The sequence below is a fragment of the Pseudomyrmex gracilis genome, unplaced genomic scaffold (genome assembly GCF_002006095.1).
Source record: "Pseudomyrmex gracilis isolate BER0280 unplaced genomic scaffold, ASM200609v1 scaffold_298, whole genome shotgun sequence".
In the NCBI taxonomy this organism is placed as follows: Eukaryota; Metazoa; Arthropoda; class Insecta; order Hymenoptera; family Formicidae; genus Pseudomyrmex; species Pseudomyrmex gracilis.
Genome location: NW_018020882.1, coordinates 92,409 through 109,574, shown reverse-complemented (window position 1 = coordinate 109,574; position 17,166 = coordinate 92,409). Strand labels below are relative to the sequence as shown.

At 38.1% G+C, this 17,166-nt stretch overlaps 1 protein-coding gene across 1 annotated transcript in view; it reads left to right on the top strand.

Moving 5' to 3' along the window:
• LOC109859885 (zinc finger SWIM domain-containing protein 8) overlaps window positions 1-16,529 on the top strand; it is a 36,548-nt gene extending 20,019 nt beyond the window's left edge. Inside the window, exons 2-21 of the mRNA XM_020438578.1 lie at window positions 7,646-7,900; window positions 8,133-8,302; window positions 8,617-8,927; window positions 9,004-9,430; window positions 9,534-9,797; window positions 9,926-10,225; window positions 10,324-10,959; window positions 11,110-11,283; window positions 11,369-11,555; window positions 12,146-12,272; window positions 12,375-12,531; window positions 12,614-12,810; window positions 12,909-13,401; window positions 13,506-13,634; window positions 13,727-13,934; window positions 14,020-14,303; window positions 14,473-14,571; window positions 14,729-15,096; window positions 15,196-15,345; window positions 15,439-16,529. Of these exons, the coding sequence (XP_020294167.1) occupies window positions 8,300-8,302; window positions 8,617-8,927; window positions 9,004-9,430; window positions 9,534-9,797; window positions 9,926-10,225; window positions 10,324-10,959; window positions 11,110-11,283; window positions 11,369-11,555; window positions 12,146-12,272; window positions 12,375-12,531; window positions 12,614-12,810; window positions 12,909-13,401; window positions 13,506-13,634; window positions 13,727-13,934; window positions 14,020-14,303; window positions 14,473-14,571; window positions 14,729-15,096; window positions 15,196-15,345; window positions 15,439-15,505 (4,581 nt within the window). The 5' untranslated portion in view covers window positions 7,646-7,900; window positions 8,133-8,299 and the 3' untranslated portion in view covers window positions 15,506-16,529. The remainder of the gene's footprint in view (window positions 1-7,645; window positions 7,901-8,132; window positions 8,303-8,616; window positions 8,928-9,003; window positions 9,431-9,533; window positions 9,798-9,925; window positions 10,226-10,323; window positions 10,960-11,109; window positions 11,284-11,368; window positions 11,556-12,145; window positions 12,273-12,374; window positions 12,532-12,613; window positions 12,811-12,908; window positions 13,402-13,505; window positions 13,635-13,726; window positions 13,935-14,019; window positions 14,304-14,472; window positions 14,572-14,728; window positions 15,097-15,195; window positions 15,346-15,438) is intronic.
• The last annotated feature ends 637 nt before the right edge of the window (window positions 16,530-17,166 follow it).

Here is a 17,166-nt window from a genome sequence, read left to right as displayed (position 1 = left end):
AGTTACGTGTGTTGCGATGTAAGTTTATATCTTTATTTTGTTCTTGACCTGAATTTTAAAACAATTTAATATCTGACATTTGATGCTAATCTAATATTTCTTATCTTTTATACTATGTACATATATATACAGAGTGTCTGAAAAAATGTGACAAAACCAAAGATAGATTAGATCAATCTAAACGGAAGATTCAGTTTGCAAAAGTTGCAATATTTATTGAAGTATTAATTAATTAATGTAAGCCAGTGAGAGCGTGCGGAAAGCTAGTCCGGATTTCGTAGACGTGTATAATTTTCAGTTATGAAAATTAATTGATCGATTAAAAGATCAATCATACAGCATATCACACACCCCGCTCGCTTGTTTGCTCCGTCTCTCGTTGTTAAAAGATTAAATATATGAGGTAAGTTATTTTTCTTCACAACTGAAAATCATACACGCCTATAGAGTCCGGACCATCGCGCTTATTGTCTCACATTAATTGATTAATAACTAAATAATATTGCGAATTTTGCAAACCGTAAATGACTTTTTGGCTCAGTCAGATCAGATCTAATCAACCTTTACATTTTGTCAAAATTTTTCAAACACCCTCTATATTGCTTAGCATCGTTTATGTGCGTCTGAGCTTCGACTTTCACGGGAAATAACTTTTGTGATGTATCTTGCGGAAGAAATAAAAAGAGAAAGGAACATTTATGTGGCATGGGAAAATCTCGATGGTAATTAGAAAGAAGCATTGTAAATTGGGGAACAAAGCACGAGCAAAGCGCGTGAGAACGCGCGTCCTTATTTTAGGTGAAAATTAACGAAAAGGCGGCGAGTATCGACGCCATCCCTCTCGGAAGTTGCGCATAAAACACGTCGTAAAGGGATGTATTGTGATATAACGTAAATATTCGAAACACGTTATTTCGAACCGTCAGTTCGCTTACTTTATAAGGTATAGGTTTAAATATGTAAAACTTTCTTGAATTATAGTTTCTCATTCTCTCTTCGATGAGATGAAATTTAGCGAATTAAATAGACGAAAGTTTCAGCTGCGCTGAAATCGTTAGCTCCGCAGAGAACAGAATTTATCTTCTTTGCGCGTACATATATATATACAGAAGAAAAAGAAGACGCTCTCCAAAACCACGGACACCCTGTGGCTCGTTGGCGCTTGTATTACGTTGTGCAGTTTGCAAACATGACTCCGGGGGCTCTAGTCGGGTTCTCGAAAACCATCCCCGGGCGTAAAATACGACGTGTCTATATATGTATGTATGTGTACGCGCGCGCGCGCGGATCGGCCGTACGTCGCGTCGTTTTGCCGAGTTAAACCATGCGCCGCTAAACGCGCGTGTTCCCTGAATAATGTACGGCTCTTTCATTCTCGCAGCGTCGGATTCTACGTGCGCGAAAGAGAGTGACTTTGCGGGGGCGTGAATCTCGTGGGCGCTCGTGGGGTTTTATCATTCACCACATTTCGACGAGAAAAGCCAAGCGTTTCGACAAATCCTGGTCACGCAGAGATGGATAAATCTCTTTTGTCTCGTTAGGTCGACGACAAAATACTACCTTTTTTTTTTTTTTTTTTTTTACCTTTGAAAGGTATTTGTCTCATATATGAGCGTTTAACCGTAAAAACACCACGAGAACAATAAAACTTTATCTCGGTACTTTATATGAGCGATGTAAAATGTATTAACGAATCGCCCCGCACAATTCCCGTACGATAGAGAAAAATTTGCATCAAAGAGAACTTTTAATCCAGAGAAATTTCGCGCTATATAAATTACGCGCGCAATCGGCTGGAATTTAGCAATTTGTTGCGCCCCCTTCGTAACGATCGATATATAAAATTGCCGCGAAAGGAGCTTACAATGGTTCAATGATGGATGCGTCATTTGCGACGCATCGGCGCGACGCAATGCGCCGATGATGATTCAACTGATTTAACAAAGCGTCAGTTAATTGTCTCTCGCGCGTGAGTTATCAGGTCCAATATATAGTAAGAAAAACCACACACAATGTGCAATGCGTTTCACAAGAAAAAAAGCACTTCCGTTATGACGCGTGTCTGTTACTTTTTTTTCTTTACGCGTAACGCGAAAATCCCAAGGATCGAGAGATATTCGAAACCGAAGTCGTAATTCATCAGAGAGAAAGCTGAATAATCCGCTTACGATATGCGTCAGTCAAGTTTCGAGCAAATCTTTTCTGTGCACAATGAAAAGTTTCTCTCAATTTGTCAATCAAGCAAAATCCCACGCTCATCGTGTTTGATTCTTTTTAAAAATCCGCGTGTCTCATTTTTCATTGCAACGAATTCGAAACTTTTCTCATTTGATTTGCATCCTTCGCAGTTGATTTCAATTTTTACGATTCATTTTTACGATTCTTTGTGGTCAAATATACAATCTTTTTAATGAAGCAATTTTTAATCACGGAAAGTGGTATGTACAATAGACTCATACTATACAGAGAGAAAATTATTTATACGACATTTTGGACTTTCTCACACGTTCTTCGATATCTGAAAATTGGAATAGTCGTAACATATTTTAGAAATAGTGTGGTTAAAGGCAGTTAGAGCATAACACCGGTGTCGTTGTGTGAATATGTAAGAAGTTGATTTATTTGAAACAAGCAAGTATATAAACGTTTCGACCTTCTTTTTAGGTCCTTATCAATATATTAGATACGCTGATGTTAGTTTGCTTCGCAATATGATGTACATTATTCAAAAACGTGTTACAATGAGAAGCTCAGTAGCAACTAAATGCTACTGAAATAAAAAGAAGGTCGAAACGTTTATATACTTGCTTGTTTCAAATAAATCAACTTCTTACATATTCACACAACGACACCGGTGTTATGCTCTAACTGCCTTTAACCATACTATTATCAATTACTTGGAGCTATTTATCGTTTTCAACATATTTTAGAAAGTCGTTATGTTCTTTCTAGCGCCACACTTACCATCCTATTTTAAAAATCAAGGTGAGAAATGATTTTTACTGATTGTAATCAGTAATTGACAGCTCANGTGTTAACATGTGTTCCATCTCGTTACACGACGACTTTAACAACAGCATATTACTAAAGATTTTGATAAAGACTTAAACCGATAGTCGAAACGTTATCACATTATACATACACATTATGAAATCTTGAAAATAAAAATCATCTTCACGTGTTTGCACAACAACATCCGTGTCTTGCTTCAACTGTCTCTCACCTTGATTTTCAAAATCTTTGAAGCTATTTGTCTTTTCTTTAAATTACATATCCTATTTTACATTCGGAACATCTCGTGCCAAATCTCGTGCGTATATTGCGCCGAGTAACAAAGTCACATTGTGATCTATCGCGTTAAAACGAAGTTCGCAATGAATTATGAAGTTCTTATATCCCGACCATTTTTGGCGGAATGTAATTTCATTGCACGACGGACGGGCGCACCGAGACAAGAGAAGAGACGAGCGTTCCTTTTTATTACGCGTTAAAAGTTCCTACGATTTCTCTAACCCCGACGTACCTCTTCTTCCTCTCCCATTGGGGGTATTTAAACGTTGCTCGGTTTCTCATCTCTGGATTAAGTTCGTAACCTAAACTCTTTGCTCGCTTTGTGAAATGGAGTGAGAATAGAATTTCTCCCGAGCTCAAAGCTCCGGTTTGCGACCAATCGATTTCAAAGTAACGTCAGTTCTTTTATTTATATCTAACACAATATTTAAAAACAACACTTGAATTTTTAAAACAGTTTTTATTTTCTATTTTCTATTTTTTTGAGGAATAAAAGCAATTGTGTCACTTTTTTCTGAAAAAGCAGAAGTATTTGAAGCTGAGTGAAAACGCAACTTATTTCGCTGACAAAGTCGCTTTTCTTGAAATTGATTCAATTCCGGTCTTTTTAAAAGACGCCCGTTTTATCGCGGGACTCGCGCCGTACAATATTGAGTCTTCGATCGTGGATCGATAAGATTTAGATCGCGGAGATCGAGTAAACGTCTCGTGGAGAATAAGCTGAAAATTTACGGCAAACATATGTGTGTGTGCGCGCACACACACGCCACGTGCAATGGTTAACGAATCGTTTACTTTCCACTACCGATCAACACGTCAATGGGGCTTTGATGTCTCGCGATTGCACAATGACGACTGCTGACACCAATCACTTTTCCACGTTGCTCTCTTGCCACTTCGTCTGTGTCTGCAAGAAAAGAAAAATACAACCCTGAAATGTACAAGCGCGTTTCGAATGACGCGCGAAAAGCGCGCATGGTTGCGGAAAGAAAATGCTTTTTTTTTTTTTTTTTTTTTTTTTTTTTTTTTTTTTTTTTTTTTTTTTTTTCCAGAAAATAAATCTTTAACTCTTTTAAACGCGCGCGCGCAACATTTCATAAAGAGTCGTCACTTTTTTGTTGATTCTTTCTTTTATCGACATACTATTTTTCTGCATGTCGGCAATATATACGGAGATGTATTACAAAGATAGTTCAGCGCTTGACCGAATCATTCTTATGTGTATGTATAGAGAGAGAGAGAGAGAGAGAGAGAAAGAGAGATCCACACAATTATACATTTACTTGTACATACATCGTTTAAGGGAAGTCGTTTCATCGCGACGCGGATACTAAAATAACAGTATTGCAGTGAGATATGCCAAATTATAAAACATTTCATGATTCTTTTATGATTTTCCGCGCAGGCATGATTCCGCGTTCGACCGTAAAACCGGTGCGAGAATGCCGTCTACGGTGATAAAACGTAAAGTAAAGTCTTCTCGAGTGTTGTGCGTATATACTTGCGAATTGATACAAATACGCGCGCCGTGTAACAGATTGACGGAGATAAGGCGCATTTCGAATTAGATGCAAATTTTAACCGCCCCCCCCCCCCCATTGTGAGATTGTGTATTTCGGATAATGTCACTAGATAATTCTGATGAGATAATACATTACTCGCGGTTCAAAAATTTCATTTATTACATAGAAAATAGATAGATCTCACAAGATGTAATTTTTTACTCGATAAAATTAATGTGTTTACTTTTAATACGTAAAAACTCACAAGAGAATTTGTAATCAAAAAGTACTTGTTTAATTATTTTGTTTTTTTTTTATTATAAAACAAGAAATGTATAATGGCCATTTGAAGCAAAAACACTGGTGATAACGTGTGTATGATAGATGCATTACTTTATTCAAGCAGGTAACATATAATAGAACGTTTTCGGCCTTAGATTAGGCCTTTATCAATATATATATAAATATGATGTTCTTGAATTAAAACTTATACGAGTCACATGATTACAATATAGAAATATTAAAGTAACTGAGTTCTCAGTTACTTTAATATTATAATATAAAATCTTCAGTTACTTTAATATTTCTATATTGTAATCATGTGACTTGTATAAGTTTTAATTCAAGAACATCATATTTATATATATATTGATAAAGGCCTAATCTAAGGCCGAAAACGTTCTATTATATGTTACCTGCTTGAATAAAGTAATGCATCTATCATACACACGTTATCACCAGTGTTTTTGCTTCAAATGGCCATTATACATTTCTTGTTTTATAGAAGAATTTATTGAAGCTTACTACACTTCTATTCTATTTTTTTTTTTATATCACTTCGAAGAGAAAATGTAACTACAATTACACGCATGGAGTGTAAAATAATAATATAAATTATTTTATATAATTATTTATAATTATAAATTCAAATTGAATATACAAATGATTGTTATTGTTGCGCACACTTTCTAAGTGATTTAATTGTCTGTCTGTAAGTTAGTTAGAATAATCCCGAGACGCGCGACGATTATTCATTGAATAGCAGGTGTAAGTAACGACTGTCGCACTAGTCAGCTTAATGCGATTGCTAAGCTCAACAGTTCGATTATCCTATCGGCGTCGATTGTATTTGCCATATCCGTGAAATGCAGTCCTCTCGCTCATCGAAACGGTAGAAACGAGACAACGACGGAACGAGCTTCGCGAGCTCTCTCAACCGACTCCGGTGAGCGGAAATGACATTACCACGCTGCGGCCTATTATTAATGGAAATTCAATTTCTATTGATTCAATTTCAACTTGATTGCCGAGTATCCGGAGCATGAAAACCGAACATTGATGCGTGCTCCGCGGATCTGACTAGAAATATTTGTATTCGCGCAGACGTCGCGTCTCTCGATTTTAATTTTATAAATATATTGTAGAGATTTATTTTTTTTAACAACGCATTTTCCCCGCTTGTATAAATTTACTTCGCGTTATTTCTAATGCTACTTTCGAGTTGTTTCATTATTAGACAAATAGCTTACTTATGAGACAAAGTTGCTTGATAAATTTTGAACGGATATTAAAAAAGAATTATATTTAAATCGAAGTGTTTACAAATGAATATTACGAGAAAAAAAAAAGTTTGTGTAACACAGTCCTCTCTCGTTTTAAATTTATATCTCTTTTAAATATATATAATATATATATAATATATATATAATATATATAATATCTCTTTTAAATAGCAAAATTATTTTTTTATTATCTTTTTCTCTCTCTTGATTTTTTGAGAGAAAGATATTAATGTCACAGACACGTAGGTCAACATCGGTATGTTGGTCTGCAAAAATATAAAATCGCTATTTCTCGACATCGCGAGCGGACAAATGCTAACTAACTCAATATCTCGCTCTTCCTTTATTCGATCAAATGGATTACACGCAAAAAAAAAAAAAAAAAAAAAAGCGATTCACATGGAACGGAGAAAATTTTTGTGCAACTTGGGTAGTACTCTCGGCGGTAGATTGGACAAGCTCGGAGAACATGACCATCCGAGAGAATTTTCCGGTGCGGCAGTCGCAGCTTTCGTTGAAACTCAAGGAAATTACATTGCGCGGCAAAACCGCGACCGCGAAGCTCGTTACGGTTGCTGGGCGAGAAAGACCCGGAGAATGAAAGGCGAGAGGAAAAATTCGCCGGTGTGTGCGCTTTTTATCCATTTAACAGTTCTCTCTCTCTCTCTCTCTCTTCTTGACGTTGTATAATACATCGATAATCGCTGCGCGAAAACTTGTTAGATATTTTCCGCGACAAAGTTGTTTGCACGCAAGTGATAGTTTCAGCGTCACGGAATATCGCGGATGAGATGTAACGACACTTTTTTTCTTTCCCGGAGTTTATCTTTCGGCAAAATCGCGCGTGCTAGAACTCACGCTAACTCGCGAGTGGCAAATTTGCAAAAAACACACACATATTCAGTTATATGTGTTATCGCGAACACAACGCCGCGGGTCGGTTAGTTACGTGCTCCCGTGTTCGTGGCCGCAAGAAAACATCTCTCTGTCTCAGCGAAACTGAAATTCGCGACAAACTATTTTTCTGCACGTGCACGTAGTAATTGCGGAGAACGCAAAATTATAGGAAAAGTATCGTGCCATTTTATTTCGCAGTAGCGCGTGCAGTAAACAGCGAATAGAAAACTTGCAAGAAAATAATCACGAGCGATCTTGTGCGCTCGCGAACAGAGCATATATATTTCTTTTTCTCTTTCGAAACTTCCGACAACACATTTTATTTGATAAACCTTATGTCGATATTCTTGTTGTTATATTGTTGTTATTATATTATGTTATTCCGTGTTGCAGATGGACAACAAACGGTGCCGACTCTTTGCGAACTTGCGGCGCGATGCGTCGCGTCGCATATTCCGTTCGAGTTGGTGGAACATTTCTATCCACCTGTACCGGAGCAGCTTCAGCTGAGAATAGCTTTTTGGAGCTTTCCCGATAACGAAGAGGACATACGGCTTTACTCATGTCTTGCGAACGGTAGCGCCGATGAATTTCTACGAGGCGAACATCTCTATCGCGCCAAAACCGTCAAGGAACCGTTGCAGATTGGTAATTTGTTTGTTCGCGTTTACGGATACAGAAGTTTACCTTAAATTTGTAAAAGTAGTCTTATAAAAGAGAAGAGAAATAAACGTAACATTTGCAGCTTACCTTGTAAGTATATATATAGACGTATATGTTGTATAAATCTTTTATTTTTATCTTCTATCCGGAATTTTTTGAGTAATATGTTTTTCATTAATTGTTTTCACAAAAAAAAAAAAAAATCCCTATTGGACAGGATTTCATCTGAGTGCCAGCGTAAATTCACAAACAAATGGTGTCAGAGCGCAATTCAACGTCGCCGTGACTTTCGACCGACGTAGAATCACATCATGCAATTGCACTTGCTCCTCAACGGCGTATTGGTGCGCGCACGTGGTGGCCGTTTGCTTGCACAGAATACACATGGTATGCGCACGCATGTTACTTTTTTTTTGTTTTTTAAATATTGACAAGAACAATGTATTGAACTCTAAAATTACACGAGAGAGAATATATATGTAAAATTCTATAAATTCTAGACTTTAAATTTTTTTGAAAAATGGTTTTTATTTTTTACACACGTATAAAAAAGAAATGTAATTAAATAGATTCGCAAAATTTAGATTCTGTTATAAAAGTATTTATCTGCAGCGATTACTTCTGTACATGTACAGCAGTAACACATCGATATGAAAGAACATTTGTTTCATTGTGTTTTTTTTTTGTTTTTTTTTTTCCAGCCAACGCAAGTATGTCTGAGAGCACCGGTCAGTGAATCGCTGTCGCGATTACATCGCGAGCAACTTCAGAAATTCGCTCAATATCTTATCAGCGAATTACCGCAGCAGATTTTGCCAACCGCTCAACGGCTTCTGGATGAGCTTCTCTCGGCTCAACCGAGCGCCATTAACAGCTACTGCGGAGCTCCGGATCCGACCGCCGGCGCTTCCGCTCACGATCAGACCTCTTGGTACTTAGACGAGAAAACACTGCATAATAACATCAAGAAGATCCTCATCAAATTTTGCGTTCCGGCTCCGATAGTTTTCAGGTGAATAATGGAGGAATATTAGCGAGCGCGAGTGTTTACGAGGATGAAATAACTCATTCCGCGATGTCTGTTTTAGCGATGTTAATTATCTGAGTACCACCGCGCCTCCGGCCGCGTCCGAATGGGCATCGTTGCTACGACCGTTGAGAGGCCGCGAGCCGGAGGGTATGTGGAATTTGCTCTCCATTGTGCGCGAGATGTTCAAGAGAAACGATCGCAACGCTATACCGCTGCTGGAGATCATTACCGAGGAGTGCATGGCCTGCGATCAGATTCTCGTTTGGTGGTTTAACACTAAGGTTGCTTTACTCAACGGCACCGGATACGGCAGCAAACACAACATGAACAGCAACGTGCACGCCTCGCAACACGCGTGCTCGTCCTTGTGCGACGAGATTGTCGTTCTCTGGCGACTGGCCGCTCTCAATCCCGGTCTCTCGCCGGCGGAACGCGAAATGTTGCATGCTCAATTTATGGCTTGGCACTTGAAGATTATAGATAAAGTGAGCGTCTCTCTTTTTTGCTTTTTGTTTTTGTTGAATAAAGTTTTTTTTTTTTTTGAAACAAAGTCAATGTTAACAACTTAATTAATTGTATTGCGTTTAGGTCGCCAAGTGTCGTGGCAGCTCTGTGTCGCACAACTCTCACAGTAGCAAAAGTAATAATTCGTACAGAGACTCGCATAGAGAATTTCTAAAACACGATCTCGCAGTCTTTACTGGCTTCAAGTCGGCACTCGAAGCCTGTTATCTCGATTGGGACGAATACGTTTTGCCGGGTATTACGTACACCGCCGAGAACAATCCTATGTATCATTGTCCTTTCACATGTTTTCGGCATACCGGCGACACGAGAACGGAGGTTAATCAAGTCAGTATCTTTCAACTATTTTCTTCTTTTTTGGATAATTGATTAAAAAACACAAAGTTAGTTGAGAAATGCGATATAGAATAGATTTTTTTTTCAATATAAATTAGTGTACGATGTTTTTTTTCCAGGTAAATTCCAGTTCGGCCGTATTGAATTATCAACCGCCCTTGGTTTCTCATCATCACGGTCGACGAACGTCATCGTTGAATGTTGGTCTCATTGAGTTCAGCTATTTGGACAGACGGCGGCTGAATCCACGCGAATTCCCGATGTGTTCAAGAAGCAACGGCGGCGACGGAAATCGCAGCAGCGTTAGTTCCGAGGGTTTTTGTGAGAATGACACCGACATTCCCGATATATCCGAGTCTCAGGTTGTTCTCAGACAAGGTTGTGCTCAATTAAATAATTGCGGCGACACTGACTCGCAGGTCATTATTTTATATATTAAACATTTTTATTCACATTTAGAGAATATAGTTGTTTAAAAACTTACATCATATATAACATATTATATATTATTATTTAGGAGGGGGCTGGTAGCGAATTATCTTCCAACAGTAATGTTAGCCTGAAGAACGCTCAAGGTTCGGACAAGCATCGCTCAAACGCCTCGTCCGAGACTCATAGTGATAGTAGTGATAGTAGTAATAACAAAGCCGCCTGCGGGAACGCGAAGTGTAGTAGGACAAATCTTGCGGAGTGTCGTGATAAATCGCGCGCGACTGTACCGAAAGGAATCAGAGTTAAGAACGAACGAGAATCCGATCAGGAAAAGGAAACTAGGAGACCGTTCAAGGACGAGAGCTCGTCGTCCAGCAGCGACAGTCCTTCCGGCGACGAATATAATATTTATTATTATGATCCGAAGGCCATAACCAACAACGGTGGTTTGAATAATAAATATGTCGCGAGCAATACACATACTTTCGCCACCCCGGATGCCAGTACGGTATTGAAGAATTTGAAGAAGACGGAAGATCGATGGGATATTCTGTTTGCGCGGGCGGAAGGGCTTTACGCTCACGGTCATACGAGAGAAGCCTGCATCATCGGAGTGCAACTAGCCGAAGAACTTCTGGCCAATCCTCCGAATCTTATTGGTCACTCCTCCCCTCGATATCACGAAGGATCATCAATGGCGCTAAAGAACAAGAAGAAAAAGGTAAGTTTTTATAAATAGAATTTTTAGTGCTAGATTTCTTTCCCTCTTTATCCGCTCTCTCTTTCAGCCTGTCTACATTGTGTACATTGCGTGTTTCTTTTTCTAACAAAATATTAAATATAATAATGTTGGTTGTTTTTATAATATCAGAACGTAATTCCGTCGTCTCATCAAGTAACGAGTCTCGCATCAGCAACTTTAGCAAAATGTGGATTCTTGTGCACGGTACTCGCTGAAAATCCCGAACATCACAATTTGGCATTTCGCGTGGGCCTCTTTGGCTTAGAGATGGCTAGACCGCCAGCTAACACGAAACCTTTGGAGGTAAAATTGGACGAAACCACAAAATCTGATGCTGAATTTTTGCATTATTCAATTAAGATTAACGATAAATCTTCAATTTAACTAGGTTAAACTCGCTCATCAAGAAAGCGAATTAGTAGGTCTGTTGAAGAGAATTCCTTTGGGACCGACGGAGTTAGCTATGATAAAACAGCGTGCTGAGCAATTGAGAGACGGCGTTTTGAGATTGAGAGGACACGCTCTCTTGCCTATCATGTTGGCCAGCTTCATATATGATGCACTTGACGTACCTAGTAAGGAATATATTTTATTAGTCCAGTCAAGTAGGTGGGCTTTAACTCGAAAAAGGTAAAAAAAAATTTATATTTGGTATAACAATTAACTAAAATTTTAAGAAAAAAATGAAATATTTTGACAAATTCGGGAAAAAAATTCGCTTTATCTATCTTGTATGTCGGAAACAATTTATCTGAGAGGAAACAACAGTTTTATACAAAAAACTGTAGGGAATTGTATACCCTACAGTTTTTATAATAGCTATTTTTCACGTGACTCGCATCGGAAACGAGATTTCCGCAAAAAAGAGTGATTTTTTGCCATCTTTCCAATATGGCGGCGCGAGCGGAAACGCCTCAAGATCGAAAACTCAGAATATTAATTAGTATGCCAAACTTAAAAACTATATCAAATATAAACTTTTCTTCATGTTTTGCAAGGTCTCTTTTTATGTGTCTCTTGACTGGACTATACGTAGTGTTCTTGTTTTCCTTCCTCTTAAAATTATTATTTAAATAATAAAATATGATTTATAACAAGATAAAAGACACACATCTTAATACATTGTATATAAAGAGAGAGATTACAAATTCGAATTGTTTTCTAGGAGGAAAACTGCCAGCAGAAATTGACCCGAATCTTGGATTTGACGCAGCCGTAGCTGTTTTAGGATTAAAAGCGAATGTAAGCGAAGCAGATCACCCGCTTCTTTGTGAAGGAACTCGTAGACAAAGGTAACGTGTTCACATTATTAAGAGACTAGAAAGTTTCATATAAAATATTCTGTCACACTTTCTGAGTATTTTTTTTGAATTACAATTTTGTTTTCTCTTCAGAGGAGACTTGGCTATCACTCTGCTCGTACATTATAAAGATGATCCCGTAAAATTAGCCAGAATCATGGACAAATTGCTAGACCGAGATGTTCATCAGTTAATCAGATCACCCATTCTGAGTAGCTATTATACCGCAAATCCACCTACTAAGAGCGAGGTAAAAAAAGATACAGTTTTTAATATACGAAAATTGAGGTCTGCGCATGCAATATTTAATAATATTTTAACGAACGTTTTAGTCGATGCGATATGTTCACGATGAGGAATGTTCGTCGCCTCTCGTCGGAACGGACTACGGCGGAAATGGCGATAACATCGTTGGCAGCAGCAGCAGACCTCATAGCAGTACAAGTGCGGAACTGGAGAATATGAATGTATTAACCATACAACCGCCGATTGTTCAGCCAACTGTGCCTATTAGAACTAAAGAATTACGGTGTGTTTACATACAACATATATGTACATTATTGTTTCTTGTATATCAAGTTTTTATCTACTGTATCTTTTGTGTTTTTTTTTTTTTTTTTTATTCAGATATAAACACAAAAGGCTATTTCCGTCTATTCCAAATCAGCCGTCGGAAGCGAGTGCGCATTTCATGTGCGAACTAGCGAAGACAGTTTTATCGAAAGCCGGTGGTACCAGTTCGACTTCGTTATTTACCCAACCATCTACCAGTCAAAATCATCACGGTCCGCACAGAGCGCTTCATATGTGCGCCTTTCAGCTCGGCTTGTATGCTCTCGGTCTTCACAACTGCGTCAGCCCGAACTGGCTTAGTCGCACGTACTCGAGCCACGTGTCTTGGATAACTGGCCAGGCAATGGAGATCGGAGCGCCGGCAATTTGGTTTCTAATTGACAGCTGGGAAGGTCATCTGACGCCACCCGAGGCAGTCAGTATAGCCGATAAATCCTCGAGAGGTAGCGATCCGAATATGGTTCGAGCGGCGGCGGAGCTCGCTTTATCCTGCCTGCCGCATGCCCACGCACTCAATCCCAATGAAATCCAGAGAGCTATATCTCAAGTACGTGTAATAATACACTCGAATGTGTGTTAAGCACAATTCAACTTCGTGTTATTAGAAGATTATAACGTTTACGTATTGTGAATGTTTTATTATTTGTTTAGTGCAAGGAACAAAGCGAAGCTATGTTGGAGAAGGCTTGCATCACAGTAGAAAACGCCGCGAAAGGTGGCGGTGTTTATCCAGAAGTATTGTTCCAAGTAGCAAAGTACTGGTATGAATTATATCTTCGGGTAAGTGCTAAACTTTATTTCAGCGTTAATTAATTACTTTTTTTATCAAATAAATTTTATCTTTTTATACAAATTTCTTCTGTCAATTATAGCAAACACCTGGTGCGGATCAACAAGATGAGATTCCTCATGATTCTTTGCAACTGGATCTCAACGGAGTATTATTGGTCGAACCAGGACCTGTAGAAATCTCGAACACTCAGATGATGTCCGGGCCAACACAGACAGTTGTTGTCACTAGTACGCAACCGCCTCCTCAACCTTATACTCATCCAACAATTACTACTTTGGCACCACTAGGTAAAATAATTGATTAGCAATTTATTACTTTTTTTTACATTATTGAACTTTTTTATTACTATATTATCGCGTAATTCTGTTACAGGAGTCGGCTTACCGTATGCCGTAGGCCCATATAGTTTTCTACATCCTCATCATTCTATTGCGACATACAGTGGTCCGATACCGTCGCATAGAGTCACTTTACCTTCCGCGCCGCACATGCAAATGTATCATCCGTATCCACATCATCCAGGACATCCCCAACATCCATCGCATCATCCGCCTTCTGCCGCCCCGCCTCCTCCACCCGGACCATATTACACATCACAGCCACCTCCACCGACATCAGGAACTCGTCACTTGTACACAATGCAACAACCTCTACCGGTAAACATCACAAAGCCAAATAATATAATATAAATTTCCGATTATATAATTAAATTCACAATAATTATTTTTTAAGTATTTTTTCTTATATATATTTTTTGTACTTGTTTTGTTACGTGCATTCTGTTTTGGTGTGTATAAGAAATATAATATTTATATATTTTCTTAGGTTCAAACGGGAGTAGCAGGTCCGCTGCCTGGACAAAATAACTTACCTGGAGCAACACTGGTTCAAACGCAACCTATTATACCAACTGTTAGACCTCAAGTAAATTTTGTAATAAATTATATACATATGTGTGTGTATATTACACACACAGTGTGTGTGTGTGTAAATATATAAATATACATATATCTATATAAAAAATATGTAACAAAGTAATTATTTAATTATCAATAACAATATATCAATATCTTTGGTTTAGGTTCACAGACAAAGTCAGGGAATTAATCAGCATCAATTACGAACTCTTGTTTCTGCATATCGCGTAGGCTTATTAGCGATGGAAACTTTGGCTCGCAGAGTTCACGACGATCGACCACAGGCCAAATACGCACGGAATCCACCTTATGGTGAAGACGTCAAATTTTTGCTCAGAGTTGCAAAACGGCTCGGCACGCAGTATATGCATCAACTCTGCATTTGTACCGTGAACAGCATCGTTAGTCCTTTTGTCCTTCATCAGGTTATTTTAGAGGCAGCTCAATATCTTGCCAGAAACAATCCTGCGCTCATAATACAACATTTAAGATCCGCGTTACTATCCCCAATGATACACAAATGTCAACAAATGTTAGTATTGCTCTTTATCATATAAAAATAAAAAATTCTACAGCGAAACATGAATATCGACTTCCACTTTTGAGTGAATTTTGTATATCTCTGTTTTAGGTACATTCAGTGCATGCATCAAAAGCTGTATCATTTACAAGCTACCGATTACGAAGAATTTGTTAGTATTGTTTGCGCGGCGAGAGCTGCCTTCCAAATGAGTCCTGACGGAAATAGCCAGTTCAAAGATTGGTTACAATCGATCAAAAAGTAAGCCCGAATATAAAAATACACATTTTACAATTAACGTATTTAAGCGGACAAGAGTACGGAGCTGCGAGAAAAACTAATATTTTTTTTTAGGTCTCAAAACTGTAATAAAGAATTATGGACGCAAATCAATACAGCTTTACAACAAACCAGCAAATGACATATAGCAGAGCCAGGCGTGACGTGGCTCACTTCCCTTCCTTCGCATCCCCAACCGCCCCCGCCTCCACCACCAACAACTCTCGTATTACAGCATCAGCATCCCTGTCACCCTCATCCACAGAGCGTCGTATGCGTTCACGGGCTGGCTGCAGCAGTTAACAAATCTACTTGGGACAAGATGTCCATACCTTGTATTGTCGAGGAACCGATAGCGCGTCAGTTGCCACCACCTCTCCATCAGCGTCGATCGGTAGACCGTCGTCCCGGTCGTCCCGGTCGTTCCGGTAGACCAGCAATGAACGCTCATCCCGGTAGACCAGCGGTGATCGGTCGTCCTGGTAGACCACCGATGATCGGTCGTTCCGGTAGACCAGCGATGATTGCTCGTCCACGTAGGCAAGAATCGATCAGTAATCGTGGTTCTCGATGGATCAATACCAGAAATGAGCGAGATTCATCTCAAATTTTAATTAATGTATCTAAAACTGCGTGAGTAATCTAGTTGATGGCGATCAAGATGTTGAGATGAGGATGTATGAATATAGACCAGGTTAAGTATGAATGATTAAAAAAAAAAAAATCTAATATATAAGATCATATGTTAAGTTTTACATATTATATGTATATTACCGCTCGCACATATAGCAAGATCTATATGAATTTGATGACCTATTGAATAATAATCGCTAATCTATGAAAAAAACATCTGCAAAGTGATGTATGTGTGAAGTATATTTATGATCATGAATCAAAATTTCACGCTCTGAGTCATATCGGACGTTGTAACGAGTCACACAATACACACGCATAGACACACACACATACACACACGCGCGCATGCAAACGCGTGCGCTCCCATATATACAGACACACACACACACACACAAATTTCATTATATTAAATTATCTATGTGAATATGTGTGTGTGAGTATTATTATGAGTTGAATATATCTAGAATTTTTAAATTTTTTATTTAAGAAGAGTAACAATACAGCATATATAAAAAGTTAAGCGCTGTGAGTGTATATGCAAAATATATATTAATATATATTATATATTTTTTAACTAGATAATATATTAATATATGTTTTATTTATAATTTTTTTTTTTTTATAAATGCGTCGTATTATTACGTTATTTGATATTCTCATATTTTATGTATTTGAAGAAGCTTGTTCATGGTGAAAAAAAGCACATTGATCCTTTATCTTGATTTTTGTTTTTTTGTTTTTTTTTTTATCTTCTAAATATGTGTAGACACAAAGATCTAATATTCGAAAAACAGGCTTCATCTGATCTATATTAAAATACTAGTTGCATTATAAGAAGTCAAATTTATATTTATAAATTTACACTTTGTGACTCGCTGCGCGCGCGCGATTATTGTACAGAGGTAACGAACAATGCTACAATATGTGCAAATCACATAAATGATCAAGATCTATTGATCAGCAGAATCTTTGTTCTGTTGAGCTGAGTAACAGCAAGTTTTTGCATCAAATAGGAATATATATGTATATCATACGATAATAGTTAAGAATCAAAATTCTCATATTTAAACTCTTGTCTTATATTGCAACTCTTGTCAAATATATTGCAAGAGAATCAACCAAATACGCGGAACTATTTCTTCAATTAGTTTCACGTCTTTGGCCAGC